The sequence below is a fragment of the Phascolarctos cinereus genome, unplaced genomic scaffold (assembly GCF_003287225.1).
Source record: "Phascolarctos cinereus isolate Bilbo 61053 unplaced genomic scaffold, phaCin_HiC Scaffold_5;HRSCAF=322, whole genome shotgun sequence".
Classification (NCBI taxonomy): Eukaryota; Metazoa; Chordata; class Mammalia; order Diprotodontia; family Phascolarctidae; genus Phascolarctos; species Phascolarctos cinereus.
Window position 1 is genome coordinate 411,508,293 of NW_027555958.1, and position 26,053 is coordinate 411,534,345.

At 38.2% G+C, this 26,053-nt stretch overlaps 1 protein-coding gene across 5 annotated transcripts in view; it reads left to right on the top strand.

The window, feature by feature from the left end:
• ASTN1 (astrotactin 1) overlaps positions 1-26,053 on the top strand; it is a 441,904-nt gene that overhangs the window by 149,166 nt on the left and 266,685 nt on the right. For all 5 annotated transcript variants that reach the window (XM_020984286.2, XM_020984291.2, XM_020984287.2 and 2 more), the window contains exon 2: positions 10,411-10,598. In XM_020984286.2, coding sequence (XP_020839945.1) covers positions 10,411-10,598 — 188 coding nt within the window. The remainder of the gene's footprint in view (positions 1-10,410; positions 10,599-26,053) is intronic.

Here is a 26,053-nt window from a genome sequence, read left to right on the forward strand (position 1 = left end):
ACAACCTCATTTCAAAAACTGGTCAGGTAATAGAGCATATGTCATAAAGAAATGTAATAAAACTGATATGATAAGCATATCCCTTATCATCCAGAACAACTAATAAAAGACATGTTAGGAAAAGATACAAAACTAAAAAATGAAATCCTGAATAATGATTTTATTAAAAAAAAACCAGTTAATAGAAATAATAAATGTTTCTTTTAAAGATACCACTAATAGTGAAACAGTATAGCAAATGATTTGGTATATAATTTCTCAGAATAAATTTTATATCTATGAAAGATTGTAGTAATAAAATAGAAAAAGAGGAAGTGGTTGTGCAATTAAAAGATAAAATAATAAGCAAATTAGCCACCCTGAAACAAGTACAAATAAGAAATCTGGAAAAAATAGTGGAGAAATAGAGAAACTAGAAAATAAAGCCTACAGAATTGATGAATAAAGCTGAGGGTTTTTTTTAAGAATAGCAAAATCAATAAACCATTAGCTAATTTAATCCAGAGAAAGAGACAGGAAATCAAATTACCAAAATAAAAAATGAAGAAAATAAATTTACAAGAACTAATGAGGAAAAACATAACACATTGTCAGAAATTACTATGAACAATTATATAATATAACTTTGCCTACTTAATACGGTATATAACAAATATAACAAGAATTATATGACTTTACATAACTATATAATTTTACTCTGCAAAATCATATACCAGAAAACTGAGACTTCGAAGGAAATCGATGTCTGCAGAAATATGAAACAAACTATCAGAACAAGAATTAGAGCTGTTAGAGTACCCAATATCAGAAAAACAAAGGGAGCCAGACATAAATAGGCTGACAAAGAAAAACAAAATAATGAACTCCAGCCCCAATGGACTTAATGACGATTCCATCAAACATTTAAAGAGCACTTAATTTTTACAGTGGTATGTAAATTACTTGGTAAAAGCAATAATTTGATATGATTTCATTTTGTCACAGCAATGTTTATGCACATGTGCTTCTACTGACACTAGACTGAATTCGAATATGCATCTTTGATCAGATGAAGCTAGTATGGACACCTTTAATTAATTAGTTCTTTAATTTAATTGGTTCTCTGATGGTGGAATTCAGAATTTCGTGCTATTCACATGTGATTGCTCTTCTGTTGAGCTTTTAATTTTGTGACTTTTAAGAATAAATATTACTTCAAGGAAACGTGTAAAGTTTGTAGCTTTTAAAGAATATATCTCAGTGACTATCGTAGCACCTGGTGGCCTGGGGTATTGAAACATTTCAAGGACATTTCAAGGACATTCAACCTCATAATCAACAAAATCAGTTCTGCCAATGTGCAAAGGAAAGTGTGGTAAAAACAAACAAATAGAAGAATAAACAGATGCAAACAACACTAAGAACTGCAAAACAGTCCAGTTAGTTATCAGACCACAAAGACCATCAGAGGGACTCAGTAGCTGACCAGACTGATATTGGATCCTCTATAGCAGCAGTATAAAACTCAATAGAAGTGATGGGCCACTAAAGTATACATAGCAATTCTTGTGGGCTGCATATTAACTTAGTTTAAAAATATAATATTATCTATGTTTTATTGTATATTTATTTCTCTTGTCGAATATTTTCTAATTACATTTAAATGTGCTTTGGGTTGCACTTGGGAGGATTGTGAGTCTCACACTGCCATGTTTGACACCTCTGCTCTACTGTACAACATAGGCTCTTGAAATTAGAAGAATAGTGAGAAAACTGTATCAAAAACCCCCCAGCTGCCGACTGTTGCTATGGAGAAAAGAAAAAACAAACCTTTGTCACAGGGAAGAGAATACCAAGACTAGAGTACTGAAAAAAAGTATACATACATGTATATATACACACATACATACATATACATTTACATATATACATATGTATATATATGCATGCATGTACATATGTATGTATGTATAGATGACAGGCACTTTTTCTACTATGGACATACCAAAACTTTTGTCAGAAGCAGCTCAGGTTGGTCTATAGATTCTGGGCCTCTTCATTAGACTATAAAAACATTCAGTCCTCCAAAATGTTTTGAGGGTTTTTCACGTCTGCTGGAGATCTAATTTCCATTGAAAGAATCATGAATTTTGATAAAATACATTGCTATACTTAGAGGAAGAATTGTTCCTGAATTACCAAAATCCTCAAATAGAGATGGAAGATATAAATATGACCTTACACTTCACCACATACACAATTTTAAGAATTTATCCAAGAGATGAAGATAAACATACTTCAAAAGCCTAGGAACTCACCTGATTTGAACCCCATTGAAAACCTATGTGCAATAATCAGGGCTGGAGCTGGAAAAATGTTAGTTAAAGTTATGTGTAATATCCACAGTAATGTGTGGTATCACAATAAACAATTAAAGGCTACACTTCACATTTTTGTGAACTCAGTGGCAAGTAGTGAGTACAGAACAAATTATTTCAGGAAAAGGAAGATATATTACATACTTTTTAGATGGAAGTTATATAAGTCAAGAAATTTAGTTATTTTACTTTGTCCCAGTTAATTTGTACAATACACTATCTCAAAAATAAAGCAACACCCTAGCAGATTAATCTTATGAATTAAATATGGCATTGACACTTAAATAGGCGAGAGATAAAGTGAAGAAAGGGAGCTTTGAGACCAGTCTCACTAGTGAAAATGGCTGCAAAGAACTTTGAAATACCACTACAGAAATGGGGAACTGGAATTGGATCTTGCATAGATGAGGAACTTGCTCTACCAATGAAGATGTACCCCTTCTCTGCAACTGAGAGTCTTTAGAGAATTGCCTGGAACATAGAGAACTTAAGTGACTTAGTAAGGTCATGTAGCCAGTACAGGTTAGAGGGGGAACTTGAATCTAGTTCTTCCTGACCCCAGAGCTGACTTGCAACACACAATACCACAATGTCTTTCCACAGAAATAGATCCAGAAAATAATTCTCTGGATTCCTGGAATGGGTACTTGGAGGAGTTGAGAGAACCAGTGATGAAACAAATTGAGTTGATTAATAGCTACAGCAAGATTTCAGTTTACAAAATAAATCCACATAATCAGGAGCATTTCTATACTGTCCTTACATAAAATAGGGTTGCTGATAACATGAGAAATTCTATTCAAAATAACTAAAAAATACGTAAAATATCTGGGAGTTAATCAAGAGACACAAGATTTTTGTGATTACAATTACAGAATGCCCTAGAGGGAAGTAAAGAGAAAAATATAACAGGAGAACTAGTTCATGTGTGGCCCATGTTAATATGATAAAAATGACTGCCACCTAGAATAAAATAAAGTTTTAATGTTGCAATGATAAAATTACTGTGAGTGACTATTTAAACTATATAAAATAATAAAATTCATTTAAAAAAGCCAAAAGGTTCATAATTTTGAGGGAAATAGTGACAAAACATACAAATGAAGGGGTATAAAATTATCAGACTTCAAACCATAGCATAAAATAGTAGTTATCAAGTTTTCTTTGAAACTGGTTTAGAAAAAGAAAAAAAAGATAAGTAGATCAGTAGAATAGACAAAATAAACAAGAGACAGCATAAATTATAATTTAGTACAATGATTTATAAACTTAAGAGCATAAATTTATAAATTACCAAAAGAAAGAATTCAGAAAAACTTGGGAAGATTTTTATAAACTTACATAGAGCAAAATAAGCAGACTAGGTGATTGGTTGTTGTCCTTCATTCTTGAAGACGATCAAAATGACCTCGCTATGCTAGAGTCAAGTTTCAGTGTGTCCAGCTATAGCTGATCAGACCAATACAAGCTTGGAATATTGTACCACAGGTCAGATGCAAATAGTCCGTGTGAACATTTGGGGTGGATTCTCTAAATTTGCGCATCCTACGTTTCCTTTGAGCTATTTCAATTCTGCTTTGCCCATAGAGCACAGCACCTTCTCTGATGAGGGTACACCATGTTGCATGGTCCTTTGCCAGTGTCTCCCATGTTACACAATCAATTCCAGAGTTCTTAAGAAAGACCTTGAGAGTGTCTTTGTATCGCTTCTTCTGACTACCACGTGAATGCTTACCCTGTGTGAATTCTCCATAAAATAGTATTTTTGGCAAGTGTACATTTTTTCATTCAAACAATGTGGCCAGCCTATTGGAGTTGTGCTTTCTGAAACAGAGTTTGAATGCTTGGCAGTTAAGAGGATGTACCATGACAATGATAATCAAAAAGTCCCCCAAAGAAGTTATTTAGTAGTGGGCAAACAAACAAACAGTGAAGGTCCTATAGATCAGATAATGAAACAGAGATCTTTTCTCATTGCAGAGAGGTGGGGAGGGGTGGGGAGGGCTGTTAGGCATAGTGTATACACATTTTCAATTTTTATGTCTAAATTGGATGTTTTTGATTGTCATGAAGAAAGTTACAATGGAAGGTGGGAGGAGTAATAGATAACTATGATGTAAAGACAAAAATCATCTTTAAAGCATTTTTAGTGGATTATAATGCACACAAAAGTTGCTTGAGTACTTCCTGTCTTTCTGTATGAAATTGGAAGTATGGCCTAGTGGTTATATGAAAAGTAAGGGATGGAACAGACCTAAAAGGAATTCACCTCTCCTGTGAACATCATTTCTATGCTGTCTTTCTGTGTGACTTTGTTCTGGCTGTTTACTTGACTTTACTTTCAGTGTTAAGATAGGAGGTAATGGTCATGCTCTACTCAAAAGAGACCTCCCAGGAAATCACACACACACACACACACACACACACACACACACTCTAATGTTTACTAAGCACTTTGGAAGTGTGAGGTGCTAGATACAGTTCTGAATAATTATAGAAAGGGCTGAGGTGGCAGCCATTGGATGTCAAATAAATCTGGCCTGATCTTGGTCATGTGCTTGTCTGCACCATTTAACTGGTACATTATGTGCTCCACTTGGGGCCTTGGCTTCCTTTGTTCTTCAGTTAGTAGGAAGGAGGTCATCTAAATGATGGTTTCCAGTGCTTAACAGGGAAAGGATTTGAAGATGAGTGGCATGTGCTTCCTGAGAAGAATTTCAAATACTGTAATGTACTAGGAAATGTCTATTATGGGTGGGGAAGAGCAAAGATTATGGAATAGCATTAAAATAAGGAGGGAAGGTTTCAAAAGTTTCTATCCTTAAATGGGGATATATGCATTCACCTTCCTTGTTTGCAATGTTCTTGAAAAACAATGGGTCTAGATTGGAGGGAACATAGAAGTGATATAATTCTATGCTCTGAATGTGTCACGCCTTGACAGCTGTAACAGGTGCACCAGGTAGGTTTCCTAAGCATCTCAAAGCATGGCATGGGCCCCAGTGCTGGGGCAATTCAGCTGAGGATAAGAAGGAAGAAGCTTAGGCCACCTGGGCTGCCTGGATCCTGGGTCTGGTATAGACTACTTGAACCCCAGATTAGCCATGTCTCCCACTGTGGCTTGGGCATCATCTACCTGGGCACAGGCCTGCCTGGTAATTGGTTTAGACTTTTCTCCTACTGTGACTTAAAGCTGCCTGAGAGTTGCCTTGACGGCTATTTCGCACCGTCACCACCCATGGCTTAGGTTAGATTGCCGTTTCACAGAATTGCCTGAGTGTTGATCTGCTCTGGGTTCTTAAGGTTGTTTGCACACTTTATCTTTGGCCTACCCTGGTTTGTTTGTGCTCAGAGCCTCTGTAGAATCTTGACAGTCTTTTTGTATAGTCTTGGATCGAATGGAGGAACATTTATGGCTGTTTTCCTTTGGTTTTCTTATTGTTCCTTATGGTATATTTTTAGAGCTTTATTAGGATGTTTGTGAGTGTTCTGGTCTTCTCTGGGCCTTAGCATGCCACCATTTTCCCATAGTTTGGTTATTTATTTCTATGACGGAATTCAGAGGATGCACCCAAGATAAAAGTGTTCTGTATTCACTTAAGCCCTGCCTTTCTCCCTTCTTCTATCTTATTGCTTTTCTCTCCCTCCTCCCTGAGATTGTATCATACCATAGGGAAATTAGGAGTTTCCCGTTGGCCTGTAGGCTAAAATGTACTTTCATGGATGGGCAGAAAGGAACAAGAGTCGTGTGTCACACAAACTTTCCTTCCTCAGTGAATTATACTATGGGAATTGTTTTTTGCCTTACTCTGTGAAGAATGTCTAACTTAGCTGCTTCTTTTAATTTGTCTTCATTCTCAGGATGCTGTATAATATGGTAGATAGGGAACTGAATTTGAATTTGGGAAGACCTGGGTTCAAATGTTACTTCATCTATTTATAGCACTTTCATTTTGGTGTGTGACTTAACCTCTTTGTGCTTTATTATCCTTCTGTAAAATCGTAAGGTAGGACTGGGTGACCTCTAGGCTCTGTTTCAATTGAAAACATATAATCTGATCTCTGTGGTACACAAGGTGGTTCAGTGGAAAGAGTATGATAAGTTACAGTCCTGGTTCTGCCACTAACTAGCTATGTGTCCTTGGGTAAATTTCTTACATTCTGGGCCTCAGTTTTCTTATATGGAAAATGAAAGAGTTGAATTAGTTGACTTCTAATGTCCCTTTCAGCACAAAGTCAATAGTAGTAAGAGCTTCCAATGACCTCCAGTGAAGATTTTGATTAACCTTGTATGTCAGTTTTTTCTTCTTTTTTATGCTAACAATAGCTGATGTTCTTATAGTTCTTTGAAGTTTTAAAAATCTTTTAATATTCTTATTTAAACATCACAACAACCCTGTGAACTAGGTGGTATTGGGAGTATATTCTTCACTTTAAAGATGAAGAAGCTAAGGCCAAGAGAAGGGTAAGAGTGAGATAAGATTCAAACTCTTTCTGCTTTCAATTCTACCATTCTATCTACTACATCACTCTCCCTAGGATTAAACATTGTAGATTCTTAACAAGAATTCTCCTTTGCATATGTCTTCTAGTTGTCTAAAGTCAGTGTGTCCAAGACACTAGTGGAAAAAGCAATAGTCTATGAGCCAAGAGACGAGCATTAGATTTCCAAATTCTGCAAATACTTTTTACCTCTCTAAGCCATTTCTTTCAGTTTGGACAAAACTATCTCTAACGGTTTATGACATCAAATGTGTCTTTGTGAATTTTAGGACCTAGCCTAAACAAATCAACAGCTAACACTTGGTACAGTATTCATAGGATAGGAATCCTTAATTTAGGGTCTGGGAACTTAAGAGAATTTTTTTAATAACCATATTTCAATATAATCAGTTTCCTTGGTAATCTGTATTACTTTGTTTTGTTTATTTAACATTATTCTGAGAAGTCCATAGACTTTACTGGATTAATGAAGAGGTCAGTAACATAAAAATGATTAAGTCCCTTTCATAGAATGAAGTCTGCTCTTATGGAAAGAACGTTTACTCATTAGTCAGAGGTTTGTTCAGTCATTTACAGTCTTGTCCTATTCTTCATAACCCCATTTGGGATTTCCTTGGCAAAGATACTGGAGTGGTTTGCTTTTTCCTTCTCCAGCTCATTTTATAGATGAGGCAAACAGGGTTCAGTGACTTGCCCAGGGTTACACAGCTAGCAAGTGTCTGAAGCCAGATTTGAACACAAGAAGATGAGTCATCCTGATGGCAAGCCTGTTGTTCTATCCACTGTACCAACTAACTACCCCTTGAAGTCAGAGGATCAGATGTTTGCTGTCTGTGTGACCATAGGCAAATAACTTAGCCTCTTTGATATCCTTAACTACAGTTTTTTTAACTACAAAATGAGGAATTAAGACCAGATGGTTCTGAAGGCCCTTATAGCTCCACATCTATGATACTATAGCTCCACCGTAGTCTTACATTTATAGGACATGGATGTGACCCTTTGTTCTCAAAGACTAAGCCAAGAAGTATAAACTATGTTAAGCCCTACTAAGATGGATGTCTAGTGATGGATACAAAGTCTGCTGTCCATATGGTAACCTTCCTAAGATCAGAGTGGCTTAGCACCAGATGACCACGTGATTGTGACTTTTTCAGTCCAAACAACTCATCAAGGCGTCAAGATAGAGAGGATTATTTATTTATTTGAGACTAGGTATGCCTGTCTTACCTCTGTTGAAAGCACAGTTGCTCTATGTTGGCTCAATGGCATTGCTTCTTGATGCAGAAGCTTTGACCCATTCTGTTTCCGAGATGGGCTGGTTCACTTCTGCTTTGGCAGTCCGATGGTCCCTCAATGTCCAGAAGATTACTCTTCTTGGTGCTAGACTTAGCACAGTCACCCAATTGACTTCAGCCCTGCTGCAGCTTAGAACACCTAACCTCAAGCAATCAGCCAGCTTCAGCCTCCCCAGTAACTGAAGATACCGGTTTGCGCCAGCATGCCCAGCCCATCGAGGGCTTATACTCTTCATTGTTGGAGATAGCATTAACCCTGAAAAGATTGTCCAACCTTGAAGTTAGGAAGCAGGAATGTTCTTGAAGTCTTTGAGCTTGTCCTGCGACAGTGGGATTGTCAGGAAAGTTTTGTAGCTGTTAATGATAATTGTGATGATGACTAATGATTTGGTGCCTTGAAAGAAGTCATGAAGAACAATGTTAGCAGTTCTGCCTATGTGCCTGCCTGATTCTGATTACTTCTCTCAAATTCCTCACTATCTTGCTTCCTGCACACCATTATCTGCAAGGATGAAGTGGGGGAAAGTTAAGTGGAATTAAAAAAAACAACAACAACAACAAAGCAGAACATAATTTTCTTTCTGTCACAGCAAGGTATCAAACTTCTCTGGTGGACGCTGCGGCAGAGCAGAAATAACCTGTCAGCCTCCATTCCTTACTCAGTCATCTCCCAGGCACTGGGCCTTAAATGCCAGTTCTCTGCAACAGTAATTACCTCCACTCTCCCTAGCAGTTTCGCTTGATATATCCGAGAGTAATTACTGTACAAAGTCTCACTCCCAAATTTACAAGGGGGAAAACCATGTATTTGCCACTGGGGATCATCCAGCATTCAGAACACACTCTGCAGAGGACAGCACTGATCATGGGAAAACGGGAAGAACTCTTATTACCTTACTGTTATTACCTTTTTTTATTTTCACCATAGTAGGCAAGAGCTGGCTGAGCTTTTACACAGTTGTAGATGAGAGAGAGAACTTTTGAGAATGCCTTCTGTAAGAGTGGCAGAGTTTTACTCATAGGCATACCCTTGTGTGTACCCTTTGTAACTATCTCAACCATCATCTTTTCACAATAATATCACTAATGCTACATCATCATCATCATCATCATCATCATCATCATCATCATCACTAGTTTTCTGTAGTTGGCAAAGTACTTTCCAAGTGTTATCTCATTTGATCGTCACGACTACCCTGGAAGGAGGTGTGATTAATGTGCCCATTTTGCAGATGAGGAACCTGGGGCTAAGTGACTTGCCTAGAGTGACACAGTTCATTAAGCACTTGAGGCTACATTTGAACTCAGGTCTTCCTAACTGTAACTCTAGCACTGCACACGCTGTGGCATGTATAACAAAACCTCATTGCAACATTGTAAAGTCCTAATGTTATGTTAGGCATGGGATTGCCCAAGATGCAGAGCCAATTTTTAGAAACAATATGAGCTAGTCCTTCAAGTTCAGGATTGTTAATGCTCTCATACATTATTCTGCTTACTGTTAATATATTCAGAATGACAGAACCTCAGAATCTGGAAGAGACTTCAGAGGCCACCTGCACATACCTGACCAAAAATCTCTTCTATAACATCTCTACCAAGTGACCATCACCATCAAACCTTCATTTCAAGTATTTCAAGTACTCCAGGGAGGGTTTTGCCCACCACCTCTCAAGGCAGCCACTTCTGCTTTGGATTAGCTCTAAATAACGGGAAGTTTTGTCTTACACTGAACCTAAATTTGGTTGTTTGCAACTTCTACCCATTTTTCTGCCCTCTAGGCTCTAGCACTTTATTAGGTAAGGATGATACTTATGATACTGAAGAAATTACTAGAATCATCATATATTTTAAATGTAAAATTTATTTAGCAGCTTATGTTTAATATTTGTTACAATTATATAGATTATGTATCATGCCTCTGAAAGGTCCATTTTGCTCTCTTATAGTCCAAAGGTATGCCATCTGGAAGCATATTTTTCATTTATAATATTCCTGTTGAACTGAGGGCCTCCGGTACTATTTCATCTAAGGTCAGTTTTCACAGAACCAATTAACCACATTAGGCATGGTGGCCCCCTATTCCTGTCCCAAGATTTAGAGTTGCATTTAGTTGGATGTATATACAATTAGTACTTAGCCAGAACTGGTTCCTTTGCTGAATACTGTTTCCCAAGAAAACATGAGAAGAGAAGATAGTGAGCTCAGTTCTCTAACCGTTTTTATTCCTTATCTTGGTTTTTGCCTTTCAGAAATATCAGGGAACACAGAAGACATCCCTCTAGTGCGCTGGCGGCAGCAATGGCTGGAGAATGGCACTCTCCTCTTCCATATCCACCACCAGGATGGTGCCCCAAGTCTTCCTGGCCTTGACCCAACAGAAGAGCCCCAGAGTGAGTCAGCTGAGGAGGAGCTGAGGATTCTCCACATCTCTGTCATGGTAAGACTAGATTGGCTAAGTGACTAAAGCACACGTAGAATATTTCCCTGTCTTGTCTTTATATATCTTGGGTGCCAGGGGGTGCTGGTTTGAGATGACTTGACTCTAGGGTCTTCATCAGTCATATGAGTATAAAGAAAGACATTATGGTTGAGGCATGTGCCTCACCATAAAGAGCCAATGGAAGTGCTTGACTCAGTGTGTGCCAGTACATATGGTCTATTCTTTATGACTAGACATGCTAGTAACTCCATGTGACCAATACTATTCTTTAGGCACTGGTCGAGCGACTTGCCCAGGGTCACACACATAGCTAGTAAATGGATGAGGTAGGATTCAAATTCAGGTCTTCCTGACTGAGTCCAGCACTATATTTACTATAACACTTAGTTACATCAGAAACTTATTGTACGGTTTACTGAGAGTCCCACTGGGGAGGGATCCATAGTTAAGAGTGTGGTCCACTTTCTAGCTCTGATAAAGGGCTTCTCTCTCAGCCTCTCCTCTTCCCTCAGTTTAGATCTTCTAAATCAGCATTTCCACGTCTGGCCTCATCTCCAAATTTAAGCCTTTTGGGAAACAACAGGTATCTCCTTCATTAAAGCAATTCTGCTTTGAAGATAAGCTGTTTTATATGTAATAGCATTGTAAACTTCAAATATCATTAGAAGTGCTCATGAAAAGTACATTTAAAAAGACATTTTGATATTTTAATGTCATGAAACACTCCAGATTTGATGCTTCTAAAATAGGTAGAGGTATCTCTCATCTCATAATTGGTTACCATCACCAATACTGTTCAACCTGTTTGCTAGGACTGAGAGGGACTGAGTACCATTCGAATATGTAAATATCTCATTGGCTCAGTGTTAAGAAATTGTTTTTCTTAGGAATTTCTAGTGGTGTAACATATCTCTTTGTATGTAGCCTCAATGGCTGTCCTGAGCTCCTTTCAAAGGTATCACATATTGAGCTGTTCTGTACTAAGAGATGGACCTGAAAAGATTCTTACAGATCCAAATGGTCAGAGAATCATAGAATTAGAATTGGAATCATCCTCAAGTCAAGCCGCATCACTTTATGGATGAGGGAGCTAAGTCTCAGAGAGATGCCAGGGTCTTTCAAGGTCATGGTATAACTAGCAGATTTGGGAATTCAACCCAGATCCTTTGTCTCTAAAACCAGTTGGCTTTCCATTGTACCATGGGGCCTCCCAAACCACAGGATTCATATGAGGATTCATGTGTTTTCTTTTACATGATGACTAATGTGGAAATATGTTTCACATGACTGCACATGTATAACATATCAAATTGCTTGCCTTCTCAACTGAGGAGGATAGGGATGGAGAGAGAGAGTTTGGAACTAAGTTTTAAAAACAAATGTTGAAAATTGCTTTTACATGTAATTGGGGAAAAATAAAATACTAAATAAAAAAAATAAGGACTATACAAAATAAAACTGAAGAGATAGGGGAAAAAAGATTCACATGAGGCAGGAATGCAGGTGGATGCCTAAGATCATTGTGTTTCATGACCATACATCATGGTTGAAGAGATTAGGCAATGGTGGAATCCTTGATATTCCTAACCTTACCCACTCATAAAAAAAATAGCAAAAAGACTTGTGACCCCAGCTGCTTTAAAGAATTACTGTGTGTCATAGCAATGAAGGTACACTTAAAAAGAAGGAATGTGATTAGAGACACTCATGTGACTAGTACAGTACCACTTTTTTTATATGATAAAGATCTAGAGTGAGCAGAGTCTGCATGGCACACAGTGTTAGCTTTGTTAGAAGGGATTTTGGGATGATTAAATATGGGAATAAAGTACAAGGAGGCCCTATTAGCTATCAGCAAGTGATAATTTTCACACTACTAGCCTAGGCCAGAGTACCCTAACACCTGCCCTCAGAACTAGAGGTATCAATGGACTTCCTGGAAGGCTGTCTGTGTGTTACTGGGAAGAGGAGTTTGGAGAAAGAATTAAGCAGCAGTTTGAAGATTTCAGAGGATTTGGGGAGTTCACATAAGTAGTGTGGAGCCATGATCCTGGATTTGGAGATAAAGCATTAGGTTTAGGTACTGATTTTGCCACTTACTACCTGTATCCCCTTGGGCAAATCCAAATAATCTTTCTTTGTCACTGTTCCTGTATTTTATAAATGAGAAGGGATGGATTAGATGATCTTTCCACTTCTAAATCTATGATCAGAAGCCCCAGACTAATTGTGCCTTATTGATAAGATCAAATGATGACTTTTCTTGAAGTCATGCAATTGAAAACTGGTCTGGGGCTAAAGATGCTAAAATTAAAAGAGAAAGTGCTGTAAATTCCCCATCTCCCTCATTTCTATATATGAGTGACTTCATATGACTCATTCTAGTTTTTAAAGAACACATTTCTGACCGTCCATTGAATTTCATTGTTATTTCAAATGGTTTGTGTTGTTGTACACAGGAATATGTCGTAGGCAAATTTTTGTTGAAGGTAGTCTACTTTTGCTCTTATATATTTTATATACTGAACCAGGGATGAACTGAAAATTCTCATGATAAACTCAAAAGGTCTCTTCACTTTGTTAGAAGAGAGAACAGGGCTGCCTAGAGGCCAAAATAGTCTAGAACAGAAGTTCTTAGCTTGAGGACGTTTGACTCCCCAAGTAGTGTAATTATAGATTTCAGGAGATCACTCATCTTGGATTGGAAAAATAGATTGTTTTTAACAACCTTTAACTGAAATTTAGAATTTTTTTGATTATTTGCAAAAACATTTTCTCAGGAGGCCAAAGATTTCGCCAGAATGTTAAAAGGATCTGTGATGGAAAAAAAAATATTAGAACCCCAGGCCAGAGGATAGATACTCACTCACATGCTTATCAAGAATCTTTTTATTTAACTTGGCCAGCTCAGAGCTCTTTCTCTCACCCTGCACCCAGTACCCTTTTTCTCTCTTTAATATTCTATTCTAGACATCTTTTCAAAGGCTTGAGTTGAATATCTTGCCTTGGCTTAGAAATGAAACCTGAGGGTTTCCTGTTTGAAGGCTTCTTTTCTTAAGGTCCCTGCTGACTTCTTGAGAATCTCAGGGATTGGTGCACTTCATTTGATAAACTTTGTGCAGCACTACTCAGAGGTGGAAGTCAGCTTTTTGGGGCACTTGAAATGAAAGCATAATACTATATAAAGAGACAGGGAAATCCTTTTTACATTAATGCTAATAAGGATGGGCAGTGAAATACACAAGTGAAATCTCACTGCCTAAACCTGTTAGTAGTTTTAAAAATATCAATAGTCATATTTTTTGCATTAAGTGCAAAAATCAATATTGATTCAGTTTTCAGTTTGGGAATAAATTAAAATTGCATAGTCTGGGAAATAGAAAAGTTAAGGTTATCAAAACATGTATGGTCACATTTTTGTTCAACTGTATACAAAAACATGTATACCGAAAAGCTTAACTACTAATATGTGTAGAGGGAATTAATGTATTTTTGAAAACCTTAATGTTTGCGGTTATTTCTGGTTTCCACTTTAGCTCAATGCAGAGCTTCCTGATTCCTATTATGTTTTATATTTAATTTATTTTAGTTTTAAATATCAAATATAAATAAGAGAGGATAGAAAGCCAAAAGAAAAGGGGAAAAAAAACTTATTTGCTGGAGAGGAAGTGTGGCTCAATAGAAAGAGAGCCTGCCTGGGAAACAGGAAGGTCTGTGTTCCAGAAGTCCCATTGATACTTCCCTGGTTTGTGTCACTGTAAAAACCACTTAAATTCTCAGTACTTTGGACTATTCCCAAAGACTGCATTGCAGAATAGTTGCTAATCTTTGGTAGAAGAGGTTTTTTATTCCAATGCAGTTACAGGTCTACCATACTTTACTTTTTACCCTCAAATATGAGTTGCAGCCCTAAAGTAAAATCACTTTGACAGGGGTCAAATAATTCACTTAAAATAATATTAGGAATAGGCCACTCCTCGATTTTATAAAAACCATTTTGGGGTGGGGGGTGGCTTATGGAGGCCAAAATGGTAATTCATTTGAAGGCAAAATGATATAATTTTACTGGTTTCATGATTTACATAAAATTGGATTATTATAGATTATACAAGTCATTTTGCAATTAGAAACATATAAGGAACTTTTTGGTCCACAAGGGAACTTATAATAAATTGTCATAAATTATTGAGTAAAAACAGATTCCTAAAATTTAAGATGATGCATAATTTGGAAATGAAGGTAAAGGAACCTTTCTTCAGTTGCAGGGCTACCTGGATTCTCCACAGGTAAACCAGATATAATGCTATTTGAACTATATATGCAATATGAAATGTATAATTCTATAGTTGTTTGAGGAAAAGCATGTTTGAATGCAAAGTTCTTTACAGTGTTATCACCTCCTTACTTCATAATGACATTGCTTTCATCTTGAAGAATTTGAAATGGTTTATTTGTAGGTAGTCAATGATTGCTTTGCTTGGTATTCAAAGGTTAATGGCTTGATTACCTAACTGGGTGTATTTTGTAGCACTTCCTATCGGAAGTCTATTTGAACATCTTTCTTTTATTCTTGCTGCTGATAGAGAATGCCTCTGCTCTTTTTCTGCTGTGTATCCCACCCTCACTGTAGCTGCTGTCTCTACCCTTAGTGTCTAAGGTATTTCCTCCACCATTGTTGTTAATTTACTTCCTCCTTCTAGTCACTTAGGTTGAAGGTGCCTTTGTGGGCCATGAATGATACAATAGAATGGCAGGATCCTTTCCTGGACCTAGCTTTCCATCTGGAGTGCTTCTCCTCTAGCTTTCCTTCCAGGATGAAGATCAGTTCTAGTGCTGACCCTTTCTCCTTGGCGGCCTTAGTACTCCTGCTCTCTCACATGACTGGTTTTCACATGCTTCCGGATCATAACCTCCATTTCTCAGGACACTGACTCACTAGAATACATATTTATATTGAAAACAAAACAAAATAAAGCAAAACCAAACCAAACCTCTATGCAGACAACCCACTTAATAGAACATTCTTCCTCCCACGTGGAGTAGGTCATAGAATGACAGCACCATTTAACCTATGTGCCTATTCTTGTTAAGTCTGGGTCTCACAAATAACCCTTGTGGTTAATTAGAAGGTATTACAGAAAATGCCATAACTGAAATGCAGCTCTAGCCCATGGCAGATAGGTCTTATTAAGAAGGCTGACCACCAACCAACTGGGACACGTCAAGTGTATCCAAAATCAAGGGGTCAGTGTCCTTGGCAAGATAGACACATGTATGATTATATTCAGATAGGAATATCCCTGGAAATCCCCCAAATGTAGCCTCAACCTTCCAGAACCCCAGAAGATTACTTGAATCTGAGCTACTTTCTAATGACAATGAAAACTAGTTTCCATAACATTAGCCTTTGTATAACTATAAATAACTAGGTCCACTCTTTCATTTCCTTAAACCGTCTAATATATGTGTCTACATATAACCATAATAGCGGTACAATATAGCTCAACTGGAAGCTTCTTGATACTGCCCCTTTCCGTAGTGTTAACTTAGATTTTCAATTTTCCCCACTGTCCCTGGCCATGGTGCTGACACTCTACTTTAGCCACTTGGCACAATGCTGAAAATAGCTTCCCCAGTGTTGAATAGGGTGCCCAACTCCAATCCTGGCACCCTGAACCCAGTATCTACATCTTCTTATTGCCACAGTTTTCTTCCTTTACTGCTAATAATAAAATCAAGAAGTGAACTCAGGGTTCTCTGGTATTGAGAACTACAGATAAGGTTCAAGCATGGTTGCTGCTTTATATGATGCAGTGGACAGATATACATGTTTAGGCTTTAGAGGGTTGCTACAGGGGGCAGACTGGGAAATGTTGAGTATAGGAGTTAGTGTGGCCACTCTGGGGAAGTGTACTTGGAGAACAGTTGTACAAGGTGCAGTGAGACATAGATAGACATTGTGCCCTGCTTCTAAACTCCTTGCCTTAAAGGCAGCACAATGCCTTTGATTGAGAAGAGGCCATCCTCTCTCTGGACGCTGCATGTCGAGTTGATCTGTCTGCTGCTTGGGCTGCTCAGCAGTCCACAGCACTGTGTGCTACATTCCTTGAAGTTTTACTTCCAAAGAGCAGCTACTTCCAAAACAGGACAGAGTAGCTCTGAAGTACAAGGTCCTCAGAGTATCATCATGATCATCAAGTATTTATAAGTATCCATGTGCAGGGAATGCTGGGCTAGATAATCTCAATCACTGTGTGTTCTCTGTGTAGTTAGTGTCCAGGCCTGCAGCTGTGTTGCCTAAAGCTGGTGGTGGGGAAAGTTGGAGGAGGAGGGAAGAGGGTGAGACATGGCAAACATGCCGCTCCCATAAATTGAAACAGCAAGGGCCTAATTGTTTGCATGAAGCAAACTTAAAATTCAAAGCATCTCACTACTTCTTCTATATTATTTCCCTGATCCAGCTCATTCAAGTCTTGGAAATCTTCAATTTTCATTTGCTTTATTTTTTTTTCTTTCTTGCAAGTTAATCACCCACTAAGCCCCCCAGCAAAAGTTAGCCTTATATTTACCCTTGTAGAGGCAGAAACAATCCTGTGTGATGCTAAACAGCCAAAATTAACACATATCCTTTTGCTAACTTTAAGTATTTGATGGGCTATCAAGTTGGAAAAAAAAGATTTGACTTTTTTTCTGCCTGGCCTGAGAGGTCAGAGCTAGGAACACTGCATGGGTGTTGCAAAAAAGGGCAAGTTTAGTCTTAATGAAAAGATACAAAATAATTCCTAAGAATTGGGACCATCTAGGAGGTACTCCCCTCTCCCCTACTCAGTAGTGACTTTTGAGATAAAACTAGTTCATCTCTTGGTGATTAAAGAGGGTTCTTCTTCAGGAATAGATTGAACTAGAAAGCCTCTGAAATTCCATACAACTCTGAGAAGCTGTGGTTCCATGATACCACCAGAAACATATCATACTACCTGCTTACTATGGATGAGGCTTTCAAGCTAGAGAATACTGAGCTGTGGGCTCACAAAATAACCTTGTTCTCTTTGGACTCATCATGGAATTTCTTTTCATATATAATGTATGTATACATTATTTTTGTATTATAGTCAGCTATGTAGTTGTAATTCCCTCATCAAATGGTAAGTTCCCTGAAGGAACTTACATCCTGTTCCTGTGGTCAGCTAGTACTGTACCAGAAAAAGAAGCTTTCATTGATATTACAGTGCCTTTGTATATTGCCCTCCATGTTCTGTTTATTTTATTTTTGTAGTAGTTCATAGAAGCCTTCTCTTATTCCCTCATGTCATTGTGTCTTGCTGCATGAGAGTGTTCCTTCATAATTATGCACCATAATTTTTTTAGCCATTCCCTAGTTTATGGGCATCCATTCATTCCAGTTTTGTTTTTGTTTTGTTAAAAAATAAGCCAAATTTTAGATGGCTTCTTTAGTCCCATTCAGGGTAAATTAGTTTAGAGAGAGGAAGATGCAGATGTATAAGCAGGAGTTAAATCTTAGGAATTTTCAGACACTCTGGTCTCTATACTACAAACTGGTTAGGATTTTAGTAAAATATTATATCTAGTCTGAGAAGTTGAGGAGGATTGAAAGAGAACAGAAAACATTAAAATTAGGAAAGGGCTTTAGGTAGAGAGTAGAAGGCTATGCTAAAGTGATTAGGTTAATTTAGTCTGGAGAAAAGAAGATTTTGAGGGGTTTTAATTTTAAAAAGACCCTCCTCCAAATCAGACTCTGTGTGTGTGTGTGTGTGTGTGTGTGTGTGTGTGTGTGTGTGTGTGTGATGGACCTCTTGGGCAGTGTAGTGAAGCCTATGGACCCCGTCTTAGAATAATGTTTTTAAATGTCTAAAATAATGTCGATAGGATTACAAAAGAAATTAAATGTATTGAAGAAGATATCAAATTTTTTTTAAAAAGTTCATGGACCCCATGTTAAGAATCCCTGCCCTAAATTCTCCAACCCCCCAGGTGAGAACTAACTACCATCATATTCCAAGGGGTTGGGTAATATATACATTCTATACAAGGCTAATTCAAATTCAGAGATCTGGTGTCAACATAATTGTCTTTTTCAGCACTCTGGATAGCAGTGTCATTGCTCTACCTCTGACATGGAAGGATAAGTGCATAAGGTGGGAGCTTCTGATGCTTTATGAATGACAGCTCCGATATCATGGCCACAGTTCAGCTCAGTGATTTCTTGACTGTCTTCTGGATGAAACACTTGAATGGCCCAAGAGCTATGGTGAGTGGTCAGACTGACCAACATCAACAAGATTCTAAATAAGATAGGTCATGAAGAAGCAGACCTTGACTAGAAATTCTCTTAGCTCTGTAGGGTGACCCAAGCAGGATGTAGAATTGATGTTGGTTAACTCCTGAGGCTTGTAGCTTGCAAGCTACCTGCAATCATATCCTACGTAATTTGTTGCTTAGGGCCTATGGTTTGGGGACTTACTGCTTTAGGGAACCAGACAACTAGTCAGGATCATAGCAACTCCTAACATAAGCCCTTGAGGAAATTTACATAGGGGGAAAAAATGAGGCAACTAGGGATAGCAGGTCAACAAGAGATACAAATTATACAAGTAGGATATAGGTATCTACGTCATATGCTTAGGGTATCATTAGGGGAGTTCTGTGTTATTGAAGGTTAGGATATACAAGTGTTGGTAACAAGAGCCTTATCAATTATATATCCATGTTCAACATGGGGCTTCCCTAGAAGAAATATCCTACTTGTTTATTTTATGCTTACTTTTATATGAGACAAAGTGTTGACATCATAGGCATTCCTTTTCAGAAAAAAAGTTTATTTTTCCCAAAGCAGATTTCATAACTGGAGAATTTCATCATTATCTCTATAAAAAGATGAGGAAACACATATGGACAAGTTGAATGGCTTATTCATATTCAGAGCCAGTGGCAAGCTAGGTATTTTATTTTTAACCTTTATTCTTTTCCAAGGCTCCTCTGTAGCAGATCTGAGATTGCACTATGAGTCCTGAGCCAAGCTAGATCTTCAGACCAATTTAAGAATGAACTGAGCCCCAAAACCATTCAGTGGCCCTTAGAATTCTCAAGAGTTAGAATAATTCTGGATAATTTACTCCTTTTTTTCTCCTCATGATACTACTCTCCTCTTAATTGAATTGAGTGTCCTGAACCAGATTCAGATGAATTCAGGAAGCATTTATTAAGTGTGTGTTATATGCCAGGCATTGTTCTAGGCATGAGTATACAAAGAAAAATACTGAAGGTTTTTACTTTTGTCTTTTTATCTCCAGTGCTTAGCACAGTGCCTGGTATGTAGTAAACACTTGATAAATACTAGCTGGTTGGTTGATTGATTAACTAATGAAGCTTTTATCCTACTGGGGAGATGGTGTCAGGATAATTTGGGAGATGTTTTGGTTAGTTTTGCTGAATTGTTTCTTTCATGTTATTTCTTGTTGTAAGGGATGGCTCTGTAGAAGGAGGAGGGGAGAAAATATGTTGGGAAAAGTAGATAATTTATAAACAAAAGATATAAGTAAGAATTCCAAAAAATTAAGGCTTCATAATAGAAGATGGCACCTGGACCCATGGAAATTGACTATATTCAGATCAGCCTCAGACACATGGCGTTATGCATATGACTAGGTAGAAGGATAATCATATAATGTTAATGCTATACTATACCTTAGGAAGCAGATAATTTAACCCCCTCATTTTGTAGTTTACTCCTTAGCAGGGACTAATTTCTACAACAGAGCAACCAATACAATTTTACAAATGAGGGTTTTTTTAATTAAGAAAGGTATTTTTAAAGTTAATACCTCCTACCTTGACTATGATTGTCATCATATAAAAATTGAAATAAAATGAGATTTTAGAGCTATTAGTAAAGTAAATTCCTAAATACTTCAGAAATTCTATCATATTTTCACTCATTCTGCAAACAACTGCTGCCCGCAGGGGAGACAAGTCACTATAGCCGAAACAGAGCACCCTAAGGGAGTGAAATAAAGTAGTGCCAAGCAATTTGAACCACTACCAGCATCTTGACCACCATCTCCCTTCAGATCCCAATGGAGACAAGCCAGAACCCTGAACCCAAGAGCCTTAGGAGTAGTAGTCTTCCAGATCACTAGACTTGCTTCTAGCCGTGGCTCTACAGACATAATTGAAGGGAGAAATCATTGTGGAGAATGGGTCCTCCACAAACTCCTGACCAAGCACTGAACTGTGGGAATGGCACCCCTACCCTCCACTTCCAGCCCAATCCTCATAGTCATCATCTGGGGAAGAAACTCCTGTGGAGAAAAGACTCATCTTCTCCACCACCTGCCAAGCAACTGCCACACAAAGGTCAGGCTAGCTGAAGCAACAAGGCACCTCAAGGGAGAGACAAGAGACACAACATACCAGGCATATCAAACCACCACCATCTCCCTGCAGAACCAGATGGAGACAGCTCCAGACCTCTAACCCAAGAGTCTTGGGAATAGCAAAGCTTTAAATGCAGTGCCTGAAATGATCATCCTGAGAAGCAGCCCCTTGTGTAAATACAGCTTCTTCTGCAGTTGCTACAACCACAGATACTAAAGAGCCAGAGAAGAAATATCTTGCCATCAAAATCAGTGGTACTGATGCTTCAATATCAGAACCAGATACAATTTTTTCAGTGGAAAAAGCTTTAAAGCGGCACGATTATGTGCTTTGCCACTGCACCCTAAGGACCATGAGACCTACCTATTTGCTTATAGCCCAAACCTTGTCTATCTGTTGTATCCCCAGCACTTAGCACAGTGTTTTACACATACTTAAATGCATTTTTAATTCATTGATTCATCAAATATTTAGGTCTCTTTTGTGCTATGCAATTTGTCAGGTGTTGTGGGTAGATACAATTACAAATAAGACACAATCCCTACTTTCATGGAGCTTATAACCTAATAGAGGACATTTGTTCAAAGTTCCAAATGGCTTTGAGAAGCAGCCAGGTATAAAATGAGAGCTGGTCAAAAGGTCAGGAAGGCTTGAGTTCAAGTCTGGCCTCTGCCATCTCCTGGCTGTATAGACTCTGGTCCAGTCATTGAACCTCACAGGGCCTCTGGCAATTCTCTTAGAATATAAGTATGTATCCTCTACACTAATTTCTTTGTAAGATAAAAACACCAAGCAGTTTCTCTTCCTCTATCTGTTCTGTAGCTCTGGATATGAAATGTAACCAGAGCAGAGGGTTTGAAACATCTGTAGTTAAGGGGTTAGGAGGAGGTTAAAGCAAGAGACCAGAAATCACAAAGAAAGTACTGTTCTTCATTGGTAAAGGAAGTTCTTCCCTTCACTGTTAAAATCCAATGTTTCAGTCAAAAATACCCCCAACAACTAATGGTTTTAATAAAGACAGAAAAGCTGAGGGCAAATCAAGGAGTGATTACACACATAAATAGGATTATTGTGAACAAATCATATGTTGTTCCTTCCTGCTAGAACAGAAGTCCCAGTGTACTCCTGAGCTCTGACCCACACGGTAGGCCTTTATATAACACTGAATATATGCTCTAAGAAATAGCACCTTACATAAAAAATGTGATATAACCTGAAAGCAAATGTAGAAAGAAGATATCATTTTTGGAAAGTGGGTGAGCTGCCTCACCTATTGAGGCTTGTATTAGTAAGTTAATCCACTTTGCTTTGCCTGCTTCGCTAGTGACTTAGCAAGAACTAGGTGTGGCTTGCTGGTATGGTAGGCCTCTGTTCAAATTTGGACCTTGCCCCTGTCAAATGAACTGTGGCATTTTCGAATGTAGGTAAATGTTCCTTCCCAACTCATACTGTGAGTTCCTCCTTTTGTTCATTTCCTCCTTCTGTCTTGTGATTAGCAACTCAAGTGTTTCCAAAAAGTCCTTAGTTAGCCCTTCCTTCCTAGTCTGACTCTTCAGCTTCTTCCACTTCTGTGAAAATCATTTCTGTCCAAGCAAACCTGCCTCACATATGCATTATCTTTTTCACTGAGGAGATGGCCCGTGTCTGCTTGTGCTGCCCCTTGCCCTTCTACAAAGTTTCTCTGTGTTTTCATTCAATACCATATGCCAGCAAAGAGTGGAACTGAGGAGGTCCGGGTAAGGAGAGCTGGTCTTGGGGGCAATTTTCGTAACCAGTATTCAGTTCTCCCACCATTTACCGAATACCTGCTCTATGCAAGGCACTGTGATACTATTAGAGGTCGGGATCGGGCTTATCATTTCACCGGTATAAGGAAATCCTAAGGGAGGGAAGCCCTTCTACCGATGTGTCTGTGCCTTTTCTGCAATTTAGAATATTAGAAAGATTTGCCAGAAAAAGGATAATTGGCTTGTCCTTGGTCACACAGCTAGTATATTTTAGAGACAGGATTAGGACCCAGGTACTCCTAGTTTCTTGGCTAGCTCTGTACCTACTTTATGACACAGATGAAGATACAAAAACAAATATCAAAGTTAGTTCCTGTCTTTGAGGAACTTCTGTCTACCGGGTAGATGCAACATGTAACTGAGAAGATACCAACACTGCCCTATTTCTAACTTATTTTTACGGATCTTGAGCACTCTTCCTGCCTCTGGTCCCTTTTTGTCATCATTGCTGTTGTTGTTTTTCCTATAGGTCCACGTACATAATTTTTATTGCTATAGGAACATCCTAGTATGGAAACATCCTCCACCAATGTAAATAGGTAACACTTCAGTAGTTTATGGTCTTAGAGAGTTTTCTAAGATACTGAAAGGTTAAGTAATTTTCCTCTTCCTTTTTCTCCTTAACTTTCTCGATAATGTCCCCAAAACCTCTTTACCATGGAAGTTCATTTAACCCTGGACTTTACATAACAGAACTACTTTTGTCCCTGAGGCCTCTTCCTCTGATTGACTAGTCCCTATAGAACCTTCATTTTAAGAAGAGGCTTGGGCCAGCCACGTCTTTATTTCTCTCCAGACTATACTCCTGACTCTCCTGGGTTCTCCCTACAATGCCATCGTGTTGGGTAGATTCATCTTCACCTTCCTCCTTTCCCTCCCTCCAGCTTGCTTTTTTTTTGGTATTGTTTTCCCCTACTAGAAGGCCAGATTCTCCTGGGCAGATACTGCCTTTCTTTTTCTGCTTGTATTTGTATTTCCAGTGCTTAGTATAGTGCCTGCCACATGAGAAGTACTTAAGAAATGCTTATTGGCTTGACTTGTCCATGGCCATACAGCTATTATGTCAGAGACAAGACTCATATCCACGACTTATAGACCATTTCCTGTCTGATACTAGATGCAACAGTACCCCTCACAATTATAAGAGTTGTTCAAACAATGGCTGGATTACTTCTTGTGACTATAATGCAGAGGGAATTCCTATTCCCTTATCGGTTAGACTTAATGGACTTTGAGGCTCCTTCTAATGCTGATTCTGTGATACAAGAGTCCAGTTTCTTCATCTGGAACTTCATTAATTGGGTTATCTCTTCAGACTGCCTTAGACTTGAAGTGAATGTATCATTAAAGAAAAACTATGCATATAAAAGGTATGATACGGAAATGCAGAAGATGCATGGTTCTGTTCATCAGCGGGGGTGGCAGGACCAACCTAAAGCTGAGATGTTGGCAGCAATAAGATCTAAGTTAAGTGAGGCACCAGAATTAAGAGCTGAATAGCTTTAAGGGTTCATTTTCATAGTGTTTAACATAATGTGACCAGCAAATGAGCCAGAGGCAGTGAGAATATTCAAAATCTGAAAATACAGGCTCCAACTAAGGTAGAGTGGGGTATGGTTTAAGGTAACAGAATCATGGAATTTGAAAGTTGGAAAGGGTCCCATTGGCCAAGCAGTCCAAACTGTACCACTGAAGAAATCCCCTTTACAATTATTTTTCAGTCACTGTCCACCCCCACCCCATAAGCCTCTTCTCCCCCACACCCTAATCCTCTTCTCCCCCACCTCGTAACAACTCTTTCCATTGTAACATAGGGAAGAATAAAATGAATTACAAATTTAATATTGTAGTTAAAGCCCTCTATAGTTGTTCCTATCAACTTTTCCAGGTAAAATTTTATATCACTCCTATTGCTGCTTTCTATGTATCATCCAAACTGGTCTAGTTAAGGTGTCTGAACTGTACATTCATTTCCCACTTTGGTCTTTTGTACAGAAATATACTCCTCCATTCTAGAAATGCAATCTTTTCCTGGCTCTGCCCCTGTATGATCTTTAGCTTTTTTCAAAACTCCATATCCAAACAAGTTTGAACTCAGACAAACAGGTACATTTTTTTCCTTCCATTTTGACTTGCTTAACTTGGTTGAAACAAATGCCTTGAGGGCAGAGATGGTTTCAATTTTCTTTTTCATCTTTGGTACCATAGACTGATACATTGTTTGTGCTTATTCAATGCTCCCAGAATGTAGGATGATCATGCCAGGGACTTTGTGGGCTTTAGCATTTGGGGCCATCCAACACTCACCCTCTTTACAAACAATTCCTCAGTTTACTCATTTTCATGACCTACTTTTTTTACCCAACCTCAGCCACATTCAAAGATGGTCACACTCTTGCTTTTTCTGTCACCCACAAGTTCTCCCTTTCCATGTTGATGAACTTTGAAATTTCCTTATCTGAAGACAATATTGTCATTCCATCTCTTCTTTTGCCTTATAACACCAAAACTGTTTCTTCATCCACATCATGACTTTTAATCCCTTGGCCTCTTATTTCTCTATTAAGCCATTACGATCCCTTCTCTACTTACATTTTTTTTTCTTTTCTCTATTTTGATCCTTTGGTAAACCAGTCCATCTCTACACCATCCTCTTCTCTTGAGTCCCTTGTTCCCTTATCATGCTATCAATCTTGCCCTGCCCATTCTCAGCCTTGGACCACTCCACCATCTACTAACTTTACTCCTATACACATATAGCTGAATGAAGCTGGAGAATATCATGAAACCATGCTGACTGGGATCACTACATATTTAAGTTACATAATCTCACATGGGCTTTCCCTATTGCAAGGCAATCTATTTATTCCTTCCTAATTGATTCACCATCCCACTCACCACAGCAGCTCTTAAAACATTTTCATCCCTCTTCAAACCTTCCATACCTCTCCTCAACCCACCCTCTTTGCAAAAAACCTTGCCTTGTTTTTTTGTGTGAAAAAAATAAAGCCATTCACAAAGAGCTGCTTCTTCTCCTTCCTCATTTCACATAAGCCGGATGCCTTCTGCCACTATGTTCTGTTTCTCCTGTCTCACACAAAGGCTGCCAAGGCAGCCCTTTCTACCTACACTAGTAATCCTATTCCATCCCATCTCCTCTAGCAGATTTCCCTCTCTAAAATCCCTCACTCTCAAAAAAAAATTTTAAAAATTTAAAAAATTTAAAATAAAATAAAGTAAATTTAAAAAATAATAAAAATAAAAAATAAT